Source organism: Rattus rattus, chromosome 6 (assembly GCF_011064425.1).
Source record: "Rattus rattus isolate New Zealand chromosome 6, Rrattus_CSIRO_v1, whole genome shotgun sequence".
Lineage (NCBI taxonomy): Eukaryota > Metazoa > Chordata > Mammalia > Rodentia > Muridae > Rattus > Rattus rattus.
Window position 1 is genome coordinate 140,583,261 of NC_046159.1, and position 19,322 is coordinate 140,602,582.

General features: G+C 42.1%; 2 protein-coding genes across 2 annotated transcripts in view; both read left to right on the top strand.

The window, feature by feature from the left end:
- Positions 1-18,165, top strand: part of Abcb1 (ATP binding cassette subfamily B member 1) — a 77,117-nt gene extending 58,952 nt beyond the window's left edge. Inside the window, exons 20-27 of the mRNA XM_032907039.1 lie at positions 1,423-1,626; positions 5,533-5,633; positions 6,846-6,986; positions 10,991-11,147; positions 11,534-11,731; positions 13,452-13,658; positions 16,722-16,868; positions 17,521-18,165. Coding sequence (XP_032762930.1) covers positions 1,423-1,626; positions 5,533-5,633; positions 6,846-6,986; positions 10,991-11,147; positions 11,534-11,731; positions 13,452-13,658; positions 16,722-16,868; positions 17,521-17,727 — 1,362 coding nt within the window. The 3' untranslated portion in view covers positions 17,728-18,165. The remainder of the gene's footprint in view (positions 1-1,422; positions 1,627-5,532; positions 5,634-6,845; positions 6,987-10,990; positions 11,148-11,533; positions 11,732-13,451; positions 13,659-16,721; positions 16,869-17,520) is intronic.
- Positions 1-19,322, top strand: part of Abcb4 (ATP binding cassette subfamily B member 4) — a 215,940-nt gene that overhangs the window by 6,708 nt on the left and 189,910 nt on the right. The gene's annotated exons all lie outside the window — the stretch shown is intronic.

Genomic DNA, 19,322 nt, shown 5'->3' on the forward strand with positions numbered 1-19,322 from the left:
GTATTTCTTGGTCCAAAGTGAGACCTCCATACACCTAAACACTTACAAGCCAGGTCCCTGTCTCTGCTGTGCCCCTGGGAGGTGTGCTGGATGCTCCTGTCCCTCAGAAGCTTTTGTACAGGATTGTAGACACTGGCAAATGGAGTGTCCCTGTGAGGCTGCATCCCTCTAAGCTGCTTCCTCTCATTTCACACGAAATGTACTTTTCAAATGTACCCTTTGACCTATGCCCGGTGCCCAGTCTAGCAAACTCACTTCGTTGTGAGGTCACTGATAGCAGCAAAACCAACGGCTACACCGTAGTATCCATCCTATCGCTTTCAGCCCTGTTTCAGTTCCCTAAAAGCTTCAAGTGTTTAAAGGCTTCTGGGAGTTGAAGTGCTTTCCCCCACTAAGTCCCAGTCTACTGAATATGTCAGACAGCTATTAAGTGATGTGGGAAGGGTGGTTGGTGCTAGAATTCAGAATAGAGGAGAGGCTCTGGTTACTAATCAATATATCTGCTCAGTTTTGGAGTTGGAAGAGATTTGTCGCAAAGGACAGAGATAGTCAATGGCCGTCTAGAGTATACTTCGTAATCTTTGCTGAGACCAGCCAGTCTTGCTCAAGTGAAAAAAATTAGGGCTGGTGAAGGATGTGTGCTCTTTGCAGAGGAGTTGGGTCTGGAGGCCGGAATAGGGATGCTAGATTGTAGGAGGTGCCAGAGTAGCCACGCAGAGATGTAGACTGCACTGCATGGAGGCGTGCTACACTCATTACATTAACTGCTGGTTTAGAGTTGGGAATCACTGCATAGGAGTGAGAGCCATGAATCCTTCTGAATAATACCCAAAGGCTCTGCTTACTGTAAACCATATTCCAGAACTTTCTAATCTGTCCCTTTCCAAGAAAATAAAGTGTTTCAAATAGGCCCAGATATGTTGGCACATATCTTCCTTAAGTGATAGTTTCATAGCTAGATGACCGCCATCATCCCCAACTTAGTATAACGGTCAGATCCCCACATTCTGATTTACTTTGGTCTTCATACTGTGGTGCATAAAGATTTTTTTTTTGGTACTGAAATATTATGGAAATATGAACTTGCACTTTGGGTTATTATTCTATATAATTCTATTATGGGTTATAATTCTATTATAAGTCATGGGAAATCTTTGTTTTAGAAATCAAAAGAAAAGGTTTATATAAGGGTATCTTTCCGTTTATTTCATAGGTGAGAAGATTTTCATGAAAATGAGTTATTATCTTAAAAACATACGTGAGGGTTGGGGATTTAGCTCAGTGGTAGAGCGCTTGCCTAGCAGGCGCAAGGCCCTGGGTTCGGTCCCCAGCTCTGAAAAAAAGAAAAAAGAAAAAAGAAAAAAAAAAACTTACGCGAACCTATTTTAGAATATAAACCATGTGTCTACTTTTCTTCTTCAGGCTACAGGGTCTAGGCTTGCTGTTATTGCCCAGAACATAGCAAATCTTGGGACAGGCATCATCATATCCCTGATCTACGGCTGGCAATTGACACTTTTACTCCTAGCAATTGTTCCCATCATTGCTATAGCAGGAGTGGTTGAAATGAAAATGTTGTCTGGACAAGCACTGAAAGATAAGAAGGAACTAGAAGGTTCTGGGAAGGTGAGTTAAACTAAATATGACTGGTCACTGAGTAGAAAGAACATTCTTTCTAGCTATGCTGGTGTGTGTGTGTGTGTGTGAGTGTGTGTGTGTGTGTGTGTGTTCCTGTGGGTGCCTGTATATGTGAAAGTGCACATGCATGTGTGTGCATGTTGTGTGGGGTCAGAAAACACCCTAGGTGATATTTCTCAGGTATGGTCCAGTATGCTTTTTGAGATGGTTGTTCACTGAGATATGATCTCTCCACCCATCCCTGTGCCTTCAGAAGTGGGATTACAGACACAAGCCATCAAGCATAGCTGAGATGCTTTTACCTGAGTTCTAGAGGTCAAATTCTAGTCCTTGTGCTTGCAAGGCAAGTCCTTTTCCAACAGAGCCATCTCTGAAGTCTACAACGTGTTTTTGTTGTTGTTTTGTTTTGTTTTTTGAGTTTTTGTTTGTTTGGTTGGTTGGTTTCTGGTTTTCAAGACAGATGTAGCCTTGGCTGTCCTGGAACTCACTCTGTAAAACAGGTTGGCCTTGAACTGAGAGATCCTCCTGCTTCTGCCTCTCAAGTGTCACCACCGCCCTGCTACTATAATGCGATACTTTAATAACCGCCATTTGGGCAACAGTTATTATTCTCATCTCAAGATTAGAATTTGAAGAAAAGTGGAAACACATCCTTAGTTTCAAATACAGATGCCTGCTTTCCAGGGCTTTGTTTCTCGCCACTGTCTTCAGGCTCCTCTCTTCTCATCCAGCCCTCTTCTTTTCTGTTTACCACTTTCCTCTTCTGCCTTAATAATGTTTTCTGTGTTTCGATGAAACACCCATGAACAAAGCAATTTGGGGAGGAAAGGATTTATGCTACTCAGTGAAGACCAGGCAGGACCCTGGAGGTAGAAGCTAATGCAGAGACCGTGGAGGGTGATACTTACTGGCTTGCTTCCTGTGGCTAGCTCGGCCTGCTTTCTTGTCCCAGCAAACTGTCATTGGGAACTAGCTAACCCTGGGGTCTGGCTATGGTCTGTCCCCAACCAAGGAATACATTCCATGCCACACTTGGGAATGTGCTTTGGGTTTGGGGTCCTGGAGTAGATATGAGGTCCTTCTCATTTCCTGTCTTTGTGGTATGATGTTTGAACAAGCAGATAAACTCTACAGCGCCTATGGGCTATTCTTGGCCATGTTCTATCACCTTTTTAAGGGCTAATGAGCAGTTTTGTATAGTATAGGTATTTATCCTTTCACTGTTAAATTCTAATCAAACCTTAGTTTATTTGGTGTGGAAAGAGAAGTACAAGTTAATTTGTGAGAAACAAAATTTTTCTTTAGCACAGACGGACATGCACAGTCCCTTCTGAGGAAGCCGCGTTATTTACTCTTCTTTGAACTTTAGACTTCCTTCTTGCTAGTGATGACTGAGCCTTTATTGAAGTTGTGAGGATGTGGCTGCTACTTACTGCCTCTCCCAATTGTGCATCAAGATGAGGAGACTGCACTGTGAATGACTGCCGTTCACATAACATGCGAGCTCTGTGCTCTAAGCTCTCGCTTGTGTTAGGCTGTACCCACACTCCGAACCCCACACAAGCAAGACACTCCCTTCCTTAGAAAATGAATAGGAAATATTTCTTGAAAACCTTACACTGTAATCGACAGGTCGAGCTCTTTGTTTATTTAGTGTATATGTGTGTGTACGCGTGCTTGTGTGTTGTATACATGCTTGGCAGTATGCATGCCTATGTGCATGCCAACTGAAGCCAGAAAATGACGTCTGGGGTTTTGCCCTCTCGCTCTCCTCCTTGTCTTTGATACAAAGTCCATCTTTATCTTTAACTAAACCTCTCCTTTGTCAGTTTTGCTAAGCTGATTGGCCAGTGAACTCTTGGGTTCCCCTCTTTCAGTCCCCCAGTACTGGGGTTGCGGGCATGAATGACTACATCTGCCTTTCCAATGTATGGGATGGCAATTCACACTCAGGCACTCACGCCTGAAAAGCAAGCATCCCTCCCTCCCCACTGAGCCGTGCTCCCAGCCATGGCTATCACTTTTACAACATTCTTACTGGTTCAGACAACTTCTTCTGTTTGTTGAACCCACTATAATTAAAAAATGTTTCTATGTGTGTAAGTGAAATTGTCTTTGGGGAGTTTCATTAAAAGTGACTATTTCCTTCAACTTCTTACTATCCATACTTCTCTAAAGTCGGTGTATATTATTTTTGAAATGTGCAAAGTTTATAAAATATTTTTTCCTAATTACTTTCTTGGTAGCTCTAGATCAGAGAAAACTATATTCATTTTTAAAACAAGTATCTTTTTTTTTTTTTTTTTTTTGGTTCTTTTTTTCGGAGCTGGGGACCGAACCCAGGGCCTTGCGCTTCCTAGGTAAGCGCTCTACCGCTGAGCTAAATCCCCAGCCCCTAAAACAAGTATCTTAAGAAATGTATTCTTTTTTATTCTAGTAGTTTGTTTTGTACTAGTCTTCAAAACTGACTTAATTTATAGTGAAATATCTGTTATCAAATTCTGTAAGATTCAGTGATGCATAAATGAGATTTCACAAATATGGCTTTTAAGTAGCAAAATTGCACTAGGTTACTAGAATATGTCTTTAATAGAATCAGTTTTACCAGTGAAACCACCACAAGGAGACACAGTAGATTAACTAGTATCTTAATTTTCATTTTTAGAGACATACAATTTTGAAAGGACTGTACAGACCTTCTGGTCCATATTCTCCCTTGATGATAAGCTAACCAGAAGGCATGGCGTTTGAGCGCTATGGCAGACAGAAATCCTTTCTGTATAGGCAGAAAGAAATCCTTTTGTGTGTCCCAAATGTTCTTGATGTTCTCACATCCCTTTATGAAGTATGCAACAGGTGGTGATGGACTGTCTTCCTAACTAAATAGCCTTGGTGGCAGGAAATTCCCAACTGAACATTTAAAAAGCTCTAAAATAATTGATATATCATGTTCACTAAAAGTTAATACAATCAAAACCGTGTTAGTGCATGATTTAATCCCAGCACTTGGGAGGCGGAGGCAGGCAAATCTCTAAGTTTGAGGTCAGCTTGGGCTACAAAGTGAGTTCTAGGACAGCCAGGGCTACACAGAGAAACCCTATCTTAGAAAACCAAAAAAAAAAAAAAAAAAAAAAAAAAAAAAAAAAGGACAATGAATTCATTAAAAGGCAATTTATTCCCCCTGACATCTTAGTCTTCCTATTAAGAATGTTTTCTAAGAAAATCATTCATGATGAGCAAATGTTTATGTGCAAAGCAGTATTTCTTACAATGTTACTTATAGTAAAGGAATCCAAGCCACTGCAAGTAATACCTACCTGGCCACAATGTAGCTATTAAAAACTCATTATTAATGCATATTAAGTGAGTTTGAAAAATACTGTTAAAATTGGTTAGACAGAATATAGAATTCAGTGTATTTTATTTAAGATGTGTATGTTTACAAAAACATATAAGCTACTTTGTAACATGTGCTTGTATGTAATTATTGATCATTTCCATTACTCTTTGAACATCTTTCAAACTTAAACTTGAGTAATTGTGAATGACAGTTACACAGAGAATAAGGGATAAGTATCACAGTACTAGTTACTTAAATATCACCTTCACAGGGGACATACTTCTGTGAAAGATATGGTGGCTTTAGAAAAATGTGTCATGGTTTTGTGCCCTAGATTCTCTTTCTGTCCAAGTTCAAGACAAAATTATCTGGTCTCTCTTAAGGATCTAAAATTCAGTTTCATAACTTATCATTCTTCTTCATACAGAATATAGCTAAGGATAAGGCTAAAGGATACAGGAGCATTAACTTATAATAGGTTACTGCTACTAATTGTAGACTTCCAATTAATTCTGTGTTTGTCTTTAACCCTAATAATTCTCGGTCTTTTACAGATCGCTACAGAAGCAATTGAAAACTTCCGCACTGTCGTCTCTTTGACTCGGGAGCAGAAGTTTGAAACTATGTATGCCCAGAGCTTGCAGATACCATACAGGTAAGAAAGACGCCCTGAAGAGAGCTAGGGCTCTGAGGAGATTTCCAAGCAGGACTTCAGTTTTCAGGATTGCTTTTGCCAAAAGACAAAAGGTACATGAAGAAAGTACTAGAAGGAACACCAGAGACTGTCAAGAGAGAAATGAAGAGACCTGAGCTTAGTCAGGAGTCAGGAGCGTCTGTGACTTAAAACCGAGAAGGCTGGTGACACATGGGGAGAGGGAGAGGACAACTGTCAATGAATGCCTTTGGTGTCCAGTGGGATAATGACCCTGCTGTTTGCTGTATTTGGGGTGAAGGTTCTCTATAGAACATGAAATTGGAGGTGTTGTGTGATACAGAGGGATCTCCTGAGGAAATTTTCCGTTCCATTCTGTCCTGGGGAGACCTTCTCTTTTCCCTTTACCCCAGCAGTATCCATGAGGGCTCTAAAGGGTGACCAGGACATGAACAAAGCCAACCTTGAGTCCCAGCTTCTCCTCTAGGACAAGGCAAGAACTGGACCTTACTGAAGTGTTTTCAAGCACCTTTGTCACAATCATGGCAAGCCCCCATTTTCTGAGAAAAGTTTCCCAAGTAGCAAAGACAAGAACAAAGTTGGTATGTTTAAACAGGAGTAGGGAGGTCAAAAGTCTGTCCATCCCCACCTGTCCCTGCCCACACCACCACACCCAAGACCTTTGTTCAGAAATTCTTGGAATGTTAATCCTTTGTAAAGCCTTTCTGGGCTCCAGACAGGTGAGCACTTCTTTCTTCCCACAGTGCATTTCTCAGGAAGTCCCTCCACTGCGTTGACAATGTGCAGCTCATCTACAACCCCACATGCAAGGACAGGCCTGCTCCCCTGTCACCCACAGCTTGAGCGGGCAGGGGAGATGTGTTGTGAGGCGTCCTCCTCTACAGGACACCTGTGCTGTGTGTCCCACAGTGCGGGACAGGCAAGGGCCATTCATTTGCTAATGTAAGGCAGGCTCTTCTCAGGGTTCCATCAACCCACTGAGATGTAATAACCTGCACTAAAGAGGAAGACAGCACTGAGTCTCAGAGACAAGGCAGTTCCCCAAATTCACACAGTTAAACAAAAGGGACTCCAGCTGAATTCCTTAAATGGAGTCCATAGCACATGCCACGCCTGCGTGCCTCACTGCCGACCCCACCATAAGCTGCTTGAATGACTGAGCAATGGAGTGAAATTGGATTGTCTTCTTCCCAGAAATGCTTTGAAGAAAGCGCACGTCTTTGGGATCACTTTCTCCTTCACCCAGGCCATGATGTATTTCTCCTATGCTGCTTGTTTCCGGTTCGGTGCCTACTTGGTGGCACGAGAACTCATGACCTTTGAAAATGTTCTGTTGTAAGTATTATGTTCACTTGTATAATTTAACCCTGACGGTAAATCGAGGATGAGAATTTGTGTGGTGAAGTGTCGTGTTGAGCATTTGATAATGAAGGAAGTGACATTTTGCCTCTGGGTGTCCATATGGTACCAATAATACTCCACAGTTTATCGGAAAACTCTTCTACCTGATAAGATATTTCTCTGCTGGTAAAAATGAGCCAATTAAAGCCAGGTTGAGGTATACATAATAGCAGGCTAATTGGAAGCTGTTGTCTGGTGGACAAATTCACTGGCCCAGTGAAAAAGGCTGGGAAGTTGCCGTGGGAAGGGAGGCAGACAGGAGGGAGGAAGAAGAAAAAGAGAAAACATTTGTAAGAACAGAAAAAGTGTGTGTGGGGGGTGCGGGTGAGACAGAGAGAGAATGTAAGCAAAACGTGTCTGGGTTATATAGCAAAGAGCCACTGTGCTTTCCAAACACTGGGCTGGAAAGTTCAGGGCTGGGGGCAGGGTATCCTCCTGGTGACTGAGGGATGCTGGGAGAAGCTGTAGGCCAGATCTGCTTTGGTATTAAAATAACCTCTTGCCCCTGAGGTCCAAGATCAAACATCCCAGCCTTTTGTTGATAATAAATGAATGAAGGGCGACCTCGGTGTCTATGACTACTTCCTGCTGACACTGGAGCATCATTATGGGGGTGGGGCGAAACGCTGGACCATTGGCCAAGTCTGGGAAGAATTTCACTGCTGTCTAGGCTGTGGGCTCATCCGTGGGCAGGAGTGTGCAGGCACAGTTGAGGCAGTCTGTGAGGCGGGGTAACTGCTTTGGAACTGTCCTTGATGCAGGTTCTGAGGAAACATCTGGACTTGGCAGGGTGCTGGAGAAGATATATATGTCAGGAGTAGGAAATAGAGTTAAGGAGTTTAGGGAGAAAAACGTCTTTCCTGGGTGTGCATTTGAAACTTTTAGGCCCATAGCTTTGGTAGTTGCAGAAGGGGAGCATCCCAGGACCAGGGAAAGGGGACTCGATGGATCCCACCTTCAGCAATAGGAGTAGGGAGGAAACGGGCTGATGACAGCCCTTATCTGGAGTCCTTGACCTGGATTCAAGTGGATTCCCAGAAGCTTACAAGAATCTTCTTATAAGTTTACAAAAAGACAAATCCTTTGGTACTTGCATTTACCAACCTTGAACACCTTCCATCTGAAACATTTTTAAAATTTCTCCTATATCCCTTAAGTCACCTTCCTATCAACAGCCAAGGTTTTCATTTTTCCCCACATCCTCTAACCTTCATAACTTGCAGTTACCAACCTCAAATTCTTTTCTAGACCTTCAAACGCTTTCTTAGAAGTTCTCATACCCTCAGCCCTTGCATAAATATTACCTTTTCCTAACTAACCTTTCACCATGAGACACAGGTGGTTGACTACCAGGAGTAGTCATTGTAAAATGGGTTCCTTAAGACAAAGTTACTTCTTTCTCTCGTTCGGTCTTCAAGCTCCTCAGAGATCTGGGAAGGATATATTTTAATGTAAATGGTCTATGTGTTATTTAAAAGGACAGACTTACCCATGACCTAGACAGTTACCCAACTAGGTTCCTTTGCAGTTGGTGGTTTAGTTGAGGACATAGATCCCAGGCAGGATCGGTCTTCAGCTGCCATCCCAGCAAATCTGAGAGGCCTTCCTGTGGAGGAGGAACTTGAAAGACTAACCTTGCTTTGTCTTAAGCAACATGAGGCATGGCAGGTATCCTGTTTGTCCACAGTTCAGAACGGGTCTTAGCAGCAGGCAAGGCAACGGGCAGTCTTTCTCAGTAGTTATCGTATCACAATCTAGGTAGAGTCCTTTCTTGTTGTGTCCGTATCTTCTTGGAGCTCTTGGTAAAGTCAGTGCTAGGATTTGAGACTCTCTGTCATCTTAATCATCTTAGGTTTAAGCATTTTAAAAAGCCATATTCAGCCGGTTTCTGAATGAATGTCTGACCTTCTGAATGTGTGCCTAGATTCAGTTCAGAGGTCTTCAGAAGGTCATGCTTTAGAAAAAGGTCTTTTGTCCAGAAGGAATAGAATGGCTCCGTTAAAAAGCTTTCTGACTGGGCAACTAAGAGGCGGGTGATAAAGTAGCACATACACACACCTACATATACACACACACAGACACACCTAAACAACACACACACACACACACACACACACACCCACACACACACACAGACACACACCACACACACACACACACACACACACACACACACACACAGTCACACACACAGACACACACACACAGACACAGACTCACACACACACACACACACACACACACACACACACACACATACACACACACACACACACACACACACACACACACACACACACACACACACAGACACACACACACACACACACACACACACACAGACAACACACAGACACACACACATACACACACATACACACACATACACACACATACACACAGACACACACAGACACACATACACAGACACACACACATACACACACGAAAGAGAAAGAGAGAGAGAGAGAGAGAAAGAGAGAGAGAGAGAGAGACCCCATAAAGTAGAAAGATTACTCAGAAACTGAAATCTCTCTTTCTCCTAGAGGGCTGTGTAATTTTGATGGTGGTGGTGGTGGTGGTGGTGGTGGTGGTGGTGGTGGTGGTGGTGGTTTGGTTTGGCAGCTGACAGGACAGAAATACTGCCAGGCTTTTGTCTTGGGAATGAGAGTAAAGAAGAAGTCAGAGGTTCGTCACTGTTATTTAGCAGTGGTCCCTCTCCTTGTTTGCCTGCCTGTCCGGGATCTGAACACATTCTAGTCTTTCTGAAGCCAGAGGAAAATTTAAGGGACAGTGGAAGCTCTGGATTAGGCTTTTCCCTCTGTGTTTCTGCAAACATTGAAACTTAAACTTGGGTCATGGGAAGAGGAACCTGAAAGAAACCCCACAACTGATGTCACCAAGTATTCAGATTGTTGGTCAAGGTTATACATGAGTTTTCTGAGCTTCAAGTTGAGCTTCAAACCTGGCTAGACGTCCCTCTAGTAGTTTAGTATAGTCAATGCTGTGACAGTTTGTGTTGCAACCAAAACTAGGTAAGTCTGGCTGTACAGTGTGCCAATACACCATTTCTGCCCTATTTAAGCATTGACTTAAAAACATTCACCTTCCAACATACGTTTCACAGGGGAATTGTGTGATTATGCCCAAAGATCAAAGTCAGACACCTCTGGAACTGCAGGACATCGATTTCAACACCATTTTGCTTATTTTTAACTCCAAGATTTCTAAAGTTACTGACACTTAATGAGTCCCATGTTATAGTTTAAGAATGTAGCAGCTTCTCCAAAGCGGTATCATAGCTGTGTATTAAACAAAGGCAACGACAAGGCTCTCTTTATGTGGCTCATGTGATGTCTAAGAAGTGATCTCAGCAGCACTGACTGTATGTATTACTGATCGCCACCTTTATGCCATGTAATAATCAACCACTAAACTTCAGTGACATGGAACTATAGCTATTTATTCTGCTTGAAGTCTCTGGGTCACTTCTCCTTCTCTGGGTCGGGCATAGTCGATCTCTGCTGTGGTCACTGTTGTCTGCGGTGAGCTATAGGCTCATTGGCCAGGACGAAAAACACAAGTTAACAAAACATATGCTGAGTCACGGGCTTGGAGCTGAGAACAGTCATTTCCACCACATCCTGTCCATGGAGCCGTGTCACAAGGCCACTGTGGGGTCAGAAGGTGGAAAACAAATTTGTACTTCTTAGATGGACATGTAAGCAAAGGTCATGTTGTAAAAGTTGAAGATTACAGGACAGGTGAACATGGGCCAGTTTGAGTCATCTGCCATGCCTGTGTGAAAACGTGAGGAAAGACAGTTTGTTTTACCTTTCCACTTTGTCATGGTAATTACTCCATTATTACAGAAGTGCTATAACAATGTTAACATTGTAGCTGTCACAGACTGCACGGGCCTGTCTTTTATTTTCCAGAGTATTCTCAGCTATTGTCTTTGGTGCCATGGCAGTGGGGCAGGTCAGTTCATTCGCTCCTGACTACGCGAAAGCCAAAGTCTCGGCATCCCACATCATCAGGATCATTGAGAAAATCCCTGAGATTGACAGCTACAGCACGGAGGGCTTGAAGCCTGTGAGTTTGATGGATATCTATCCCTAACTTCTCAATGAAAAGATGGAAAGGAAATTTAATAAAATTGGAAATTTAATGCCATAGATATAGATATATAGATATAGATATAGATATATAGATGTATGAGATTTACATGAGTTGGTTTGAATACTGACCATTGTAGTCTAGGAGAGTACATTGATACATTAATATTATATTAAGAATTCATGCACACAAAAAAAGAATTCATGCTGTACAATTATTATCTCTTTTGATCGAATTCCAGAGATGTGGAATGAGGCTTAAGATGACAGGAGCTCACTTTTGACACCTGGTGCTAAGGGTTACCACTAGACACTGTGTTTTCAGTATTGCAATCAGGCTAAATGTTACTGTTCTCATTGTAGAATATGTTGGAAGGAAATGTGAAATTTAATGGAGTCATGTTCAACTATCCCACCCGACCCAACATCCCAGTGCTTCAGGGGCTGAACCTAGAGGTGAAGAAAGGGCAGACCCTGGCCCTGGTGGGCAGCAGTGGCTGCGGGAAGAGTACAGTGGTCCAGCTGCTTGAGCGCTTCTACGACCCCATGGCCGGAACAGTGGTGAGCATATTTTTGTATTCAGAACATTTCAGGTTTTTAATCATCTAAATTGGCTGGATACATTTGATCCTTGAACATAGGCCATGTTTTTTTTCTGATTCCTGAAGTAAAAGCCACCGTTACAGTCTGTGTACAGGCTTCGTGTACAGTCTGTGTCAACTGAACTAGCCAACGTATCCAGCTTCTCTTTCAACACGCTGCCCCTCTGTCCTCTGTTGCAGCCAGCCTTGGCCAGCTATCGCCCTTGCCGTGGTGAGACTTCAGCAGACGGTACAAGAGCTGGCAAAGCCCAAAGATAGCCAGAAAGATAAAGAGAGTTGGAGGAGATGGGAATGGGAGGAAAAGTCAGGAGCAGGACGCACTTCAATGCAACAGTAATTTGCAAGGGCACAGGCTGTTTAAGTAAGACAAGGACTGAGACGTCATGATACGACACGTAGCAATCTGTGGCTTATTTTCACCACCCTACTCTCAGTGATGTGTTGGTGGGCAAGCAGTTCAGCACGGTCGACAGATGGTTAGAGAAGGATATAGAGATTTGAGTATGGACTATAAAGATGATGGGGGGTGGGGGGCGGGAGAAGTCCAGGGAACTGGTGGAGAGGAGCCCCAAGCATTTTCATGGCAGGATAAGACAATCTGCTGACATAAAGGACATGTTCTATTTATGGTGGAATAAGGCAATCCTCTGGCATAGAGGACATGCTACATGGTACAACAAAACAAATAGGACTCCCAAAATTTGATAGACACATAAGGAGAGTGGGTAGGGAAATGGGGAATGCCCTTTTGTTTCCTCAATTAAAATGGTGAGGGAGTAATCAGGTTTCTATATTCAGCAAAACTTTGAGAAATTATCTCAGGTGCTGGGCATGAGAGAAAAATCTTGTAGGAGGTAATGAATTTAAATAATTACAATGAGAGACAGGATTGGAAAAGGAACCAAAGAAACAGAATTTAGAGCATGGAATACTTATTATGTATTATTTAGTTACAAGTACTCAGACTATAGAAAAACCACAGAAGCAGTAGCAATGACCCATAGATCCAGGGGGCCTTGGCAGTAGTGACTGAGATGAAAAAGGACTTTTCACCTGCCATTCATCTATGGTTCTTTTCAACTTCTCCTAATAATTATTCTCTGCTGCTTAGAAAACTTTTTTATTCTTTTCAAAAACAGTCATGACCTTTACTCGGTCAATTCTTTAACGGTTGTAGAGCTCTGTTTCTTACCTTACTGCCTTTTAGAAAACTATCCCCTATGAGTTTTGATTTCTAGTTTTATCACTGAAGTTTTAACACAGGATTAAATAATGTTACCACTACATTCAAAATTAGTGAAATGTTGGCTCTCAAATGCTGATTAAATTCCCAATAAATATAAATATATTATTGATATATTATTAAATGTTTTTTGTGAAGAATTATAAGGTTCAGGTATTGGTAGTTTATGACTATAATCTCAATATTTGAGAGGCTGAGGCAGGAGAACTCCCATGAGGTAAAGGCTAGCCTGAACTACATTGTGAGTTCAGGGCCAGCCTGGGCTACAAAGTAAGACCTTATCTCAGAGCTGTAGAAGTAGTGAGAGACAAATCAGAAAAGATTAACAAAAAAAAAGCCTTTTCTTTAATATCATAATAACCACAAGACTTTTAGTAATTTTGCTAAATCTGAATGATGCTGGTCCTGAAGCTGATCCGTGAACCCTCGCTTTCAGTTTCTAGATGGCAAAGAAATAAAGCAACTCAATGTCCAGTGGCTCCGTGCCCACCTGGGCATTGTGTCCCAGGAGCCCATCCTGTTTGACTGCAGCATCGCCGAGAACATTGCCTACGGAGACAACAGTCGTGTCGTGTCTCATGAGGAGATTGTGAAGGCCGCCAGGGAGGCCAACATCCACCAGTTCATCGACTCACTGCCTGAGGTATGTACCTTGGGTTCAGTAGTTAGCAGCCCCTTTAACTTATTTTTGGGATGATCCACACCCCATTCTGGGGATGAAACCCAGGGCATTGCCCATAATAAGCAAGCGCTCTACCACCTACCTGTACCTAAAAGTCTGTTGCCCCAAAGTAAATTGGCAACCAAAATATTATACTAGCATAGAAGCACTTATCCATACTTCTTATTCCAGGTAGGGGTTATGCTTACCTGTCATTGTGAGAAAGAAACAGAATATTAGTCATATTGAAGTATAAAAGACAGGAATTTTGAGAACTGGAACAGTCCTTTAGTTTTTAAGCTTGAGTATGCCCCTGTTTCAGGCCTGGGGAGACATCTGAACACCTTTTCCCAGGTAAGGGTAGGTAGGCACCATCTAGTCTGCACTGTGGGTTCACTGCTGCAGCAGAGGAAACGATCATGGCTGTTCTGTAGTCCCCTCAAAGACTCGAGCATCGCTGTGGAATCAGTCCAGACAAGAGTTCTCCACCCATGCCTGAAAGAAGGCTCTGAATAGAGCCAAGTCACTAGGATGACTATGGTATTATTGATCTATAACTGATCTACCATCCTCTGGGAGATGACTATCAAAGTCTCCCCTGAGCTATTGTCCTATTGACTTTTCTGAGTTCTTCCTGTAAGTTAGATAAACTGAACCTCTCACCTAGTGTACCTACTTGGGTGTTACCGTTTTTCACATGTCTTACATAACTGATATAAACTCTCCCATTACCACTGTCCATTATTACAGGAAGTGCTCATGATAGAATAAGACTTGTAGCCCCAAAGCAGCCACACAAGCATGACAACACCAGGTGGCCCAAACGCTTCCTAAAACTTTCGTTACCTTTGGCCTTCTCACAAATAACTGCTACTCTCAAGAATGTTACCTGGGAGGAGGCCTGTCCCCTTCCTCTCCTCCGTGAAGTCCAACCATGAATGATTATCTCTTTTTGAGGCTCGGCCATTTAGAGTGCAAAACCCTAGTCACTGTTTACTGATAAGAGTCACTGACTCAAAGCCTGAATGTAAATCACATCACCTTGGAAGTTGTTAGGAATATGAATTATCAGGCTCCACCCTAGCTCTGGTGAAGAAGAAAAATTTGAGAGAAGAATCCAGGGCTCTCAGACCTAAATCCCAGAGCATAAGTGATGCAGCCTACAACATAGAACCACTACATTTCTTAAATATATTTTGTCCTCTGGTATTTGACTATCAAAAGGACCTACCTCTGGATCCCAATCTTTCTGATACTCAGAGTACTTCTGTGATCATCAGGATTTTTATTCTCAGTGTTCTTGACCAACTCGATTCTCCAAGCATCTTCTTCTCGGTGACTGGGCATAGAAATTAGCTTGCTTTGCCATAGTCAGTTTCCTTCTCCATGTAGAGTTAACCCTGTCCATAGAGGTCCCATAGGGATCACTGCTCAGTCCCTGTAGTCTGGACTCTGCACTCACTCAGAGTGGAACACAGAAGAGCTCTTGGATTCAGAGGCAGATTCAGCTTTGGGATGGAACCTTTATCAAGAATTTTCCCAGAGCTTACCAGGGGCCTTCTCTACAAATAGGAAACTTGTTCTGCCATCATAGTACTAGGTCTGTCAAATACAGCAAATAACAGAAGATTCCAGGGTTTGGAGAGATAGTTCAGTCACTTCAGTGCTTGAGGGATAACCATTAGGCTCTGAGTTCAATCCTCAGCACCAAACAGCAAGGTGGAGCTCATGCATGCAATCCCTGCCTTGGGGAAACAGGTACAGGAGGATCCCTTAGACTTCACATCTATCTGCAACAACAACAACAACAACAAAAAACTGGACAGTTCCCAGGTTACACAGGCATGCGCGCGCGCACACACACACACACACACACACACACAGAGAGAGAGAGAGAGAGAGAGAGAGAGAGAGAGAGAGAGAGAGAGAGAGAACACTCATTAAAAGCCTGGTTTTAATAGTCAAAATGCAGGTATAAACATCCAAGGCAACATTTTGACTCTAATCGTAACATATTAAGGCTCAAAATTGGGAAAATATTGTCACCTCATGGTACGTGATGTTATATCCTAAGTATATCTTGTAATCTCTATCTCACGTCATACTGACCTGTAATTAGTAATGGTTGCCTATGTGGGAAGCAGGACAGGAAGATTTTTGAAAAGAATGTGAAGCAAAAAATTTTTTGAGGACTACTTGACTTTTCAAAGCCAAATATTTCAGTATAATTCCTCAATATCTATTAAACATATGGGATTGTTGGTTCATAAAAACAAAGACCCAGGGGTTGGGGATTTAGCTCAGTGGTAGAGTGCTTGCCTAGCAAGCACAAGGTCCTGGGTTCGGTCCCCAGCTCCGAAAAATAGAAAAGAAAACAAACAAACAAACAAACAAACAAACAAACAAAAAACCAAAGACCCAAATCCTATCATTCTAATAATTTTTTCTCTTTCTCACTTTAAAATGCTTCACAGGGTATCAACTGCAGGTTATGAATAGGACAAGCATTGATAATAATGCACAGCTATTTAAATTTCCTGCCAATCTTGTCCTAAATGTTATGAAACCAGAGGGTGAAAGTTAACACCATTGCAATATCCCTACAGCAATAAATTTTGGTTAACTCGTACTAAAGCATATGATCTTAGGGTATCTATTTTCCAGACACAGGATAAAGCCAAGTACACTAGCATATGTCTATAAGTAGTTCAGGACTAGCCTGGTCTATGTAGGACGTGTGAGATTTCCCTGAGAAATACAGCGAGACCTTATTAGACGAAAGAGTGTGGCAACAAAATGGCACCGTTTGAGTCTCTCAGAAAGGCCTAACCATTACAAGTTGCCCTGTGACTTCCCAACGAATAAAATGTAAAAACACATTAAAAATAACAGAAATATTAAATCTACCATTTTACTTTTTTGACAGTTAAATCCATGTTCTACGTTATATATTGTGGTTATTAGAAAACTGTATATTCCGTGATCAGACTCTGTTTGCACTTTGCCGTCAGCTCTATCTTCCTAACAACCAACTTCCGTTCACAGAAATACAACACCAGAGTGGGAGACAAAGGGACTCAGCTGTCGGGCGGGCAGAAGCAGCGCATCGCCATCGCGCGCGCCCTCGTCAGACAGCCTCACATCTTACTTCTGGATGAAGCGACTTCAGCTCTGGATACGGAGAGTGAAAAGGTGAGGACTAAGTCGGGCTCTTTCTCTGCCTTAGTAGAGGACACTGCTCCAGACAGCTGTTGCTCATGGTGGCTCCCAGTGGAGCTTAAACATGTCTGCCGCTGGCACTTAGGAGACCTCCAGTGATGAGAGGCAGATTAGTCATGAACCCTGTGTTTTCCTCTGTGCTCCACCCACAGTCCGCATGCTGGCGTCAGTCTGCTCCTGCAGGCAACAGCTCTGTAGCCTATGAGGAGCTGAAGGTGAGATGGTCGGAGTCTGACAGTGCCCTAAGAGGGCCACTGCTGCCGCCTTCCAGCTTGAGAAAGAGATGAGCTATCTGAAAGGCAGATGATCAAGAGATGTTTTTTGCGTCCTGTGATGGCTTTGTCTGGTGCCCCAGCTTCCTGTGTTATGTGGCAAGGCACAATGAGTGTTTTTAAATGATTGGGTATTTACTGCCCTTACCTTGCTATTAGATTATCTCTGTCACAAAACTCATCCAAATTGAGGACTACTTCTTTTCTGACATACCTTGGTTTCTAATCTCTGCTTTATTTCACCACCATAACTGTTGAGGAACAATAGACAAATCCTGGGTCTAGTTATGGAGGGGGATCTGTAGGAAGAGGGGTGTTTCCATCATTAACTCTTTGGTGCGATTGTGAAACAGGTCGTCCAGGAAGCTCTGGACAAAGCCAGGGAAGGCCGCACCTGCATTGTGATCGCGCACCGCCTGTCCACCATCCAGAACGCAGACTTGATCGTGGTGATTCAGAACGGCCAGGTCAAGGAGCACGGCACCCACCAGCAGCTGCTGGCCCAGAAAGGCATCTATTTCTCCATGGTCAGTGTGCAGGCTGGAGCAAAGCGCTCATGAACTGTGACCATGCGAGATGTTAAATATTTTTAATGTTTGTATTAATATATAACACTTAATCAAAGTCAAAAGGAAAACACTTACTAGAATAGTCAGTTATCTATTTCCTGTCACAAAGGAAAGCATTTAGTCCATTTTAGTCTTCAGAGACTTTGTAATTAAAAGAACAAAAATAGATACATCATCAAATGGAGAGTAATAGTTTAAAATGCACTATAAAATTTACAAAAGAGTTAAAAGTAAATATTTGATAATATATACTTTTATTTATACTTTCTCATTTGTAACTATAACTGATTTCCTTGCTTAACAAATTATGTATGTATCAAAACTACTGAAATGTTTGTATAAAGTATATATATAGTGAAACTGAATGTTTATATTTTTTGACTTGTTTTGCTCAAAATGCATGTGAAATTATATATTCTACCAACTGGAGTATTGTACATAATTTTAGCCTTTAAAACTTAGTCTACTGGGTGGAGGGGTCACTCTATGGATAATGTGCCTGATAATACACAAACATGAGTACCTGAGTCCAGATCCCTAGCACCTATGTAAGCATAAAGGTGTGGTATGTTTGTAATGCCAGGGCTAGAGGCAGAAACAGACAGATCCCATGGGCTCTGTGGCCAGCTAGCCTAGCCAGCATAGGGAGCTCCAGGTTCAGTGAGAAAACTTGTCTCAAAAATAAGAGGGAAAAAGCAAATGAGATTGTCACAAATGTGTACTCGTCATACAAATGCCATCCATGCAAATGTATACACACACACACTCACACACTCACACACACACACACACACACACACACACACACACACACACCCATTAATAGAGGACTAGCAAGGAAAAGGAAGAGGATTAACAGGAGTGGGACCAGGACAAAGGAGGTTACTTGGATGAATATGACTGAAGGATGTTATGTACATGTATGAAAATGCCGTACAGAAACTCACTATGATGTATACTTAATATATGCTAATAAACATTTTTAAAAGGAAGAAAAAATAACCATAATTTTCAACAAGAGGATCTGATAATGAAAAGACCTAAGTATTCCAACAGATAATGCTTAGGCCTGGTAAATGCTTTCAGTCACTCAATGGCTTTTCTAAATATCATTAAGGGATGTACTGAGAAAAATCAGGGAAACACTTTTATTCACGCTAGTGTCAAAACAATAAAAAGTATTCCTAATCAAGGAAGTAAAAGGCCTCTGTAATGAGAACTTTGAAACACTGAAGAAAGACCTTGAAGAAAATCCTAGAAGGAGAAAGACTTCCAATGCTCACAGATCATCAGAAATCATTTGATGAAGATGGCTTTCTTACCAAAAGCGACCTACAGATTCAATGTGACCCAAATCATAAACTCAGTGACCTATAAAAGTTAATCCTAAAACTCATATAGAAACACAGATACCAAATATCCAAAATAGTCCTGAGCAGAAATAACAATGCTGAGTTTTCATAATCCCCCATTTCAAGTTATATTATAGAACAATACTAACAAAACAGCATGCATTGATGAAAACAGAGACATATAGACAAATATAATACAGTAGAATACCTAGAAATAAACTCATGCATGGACTT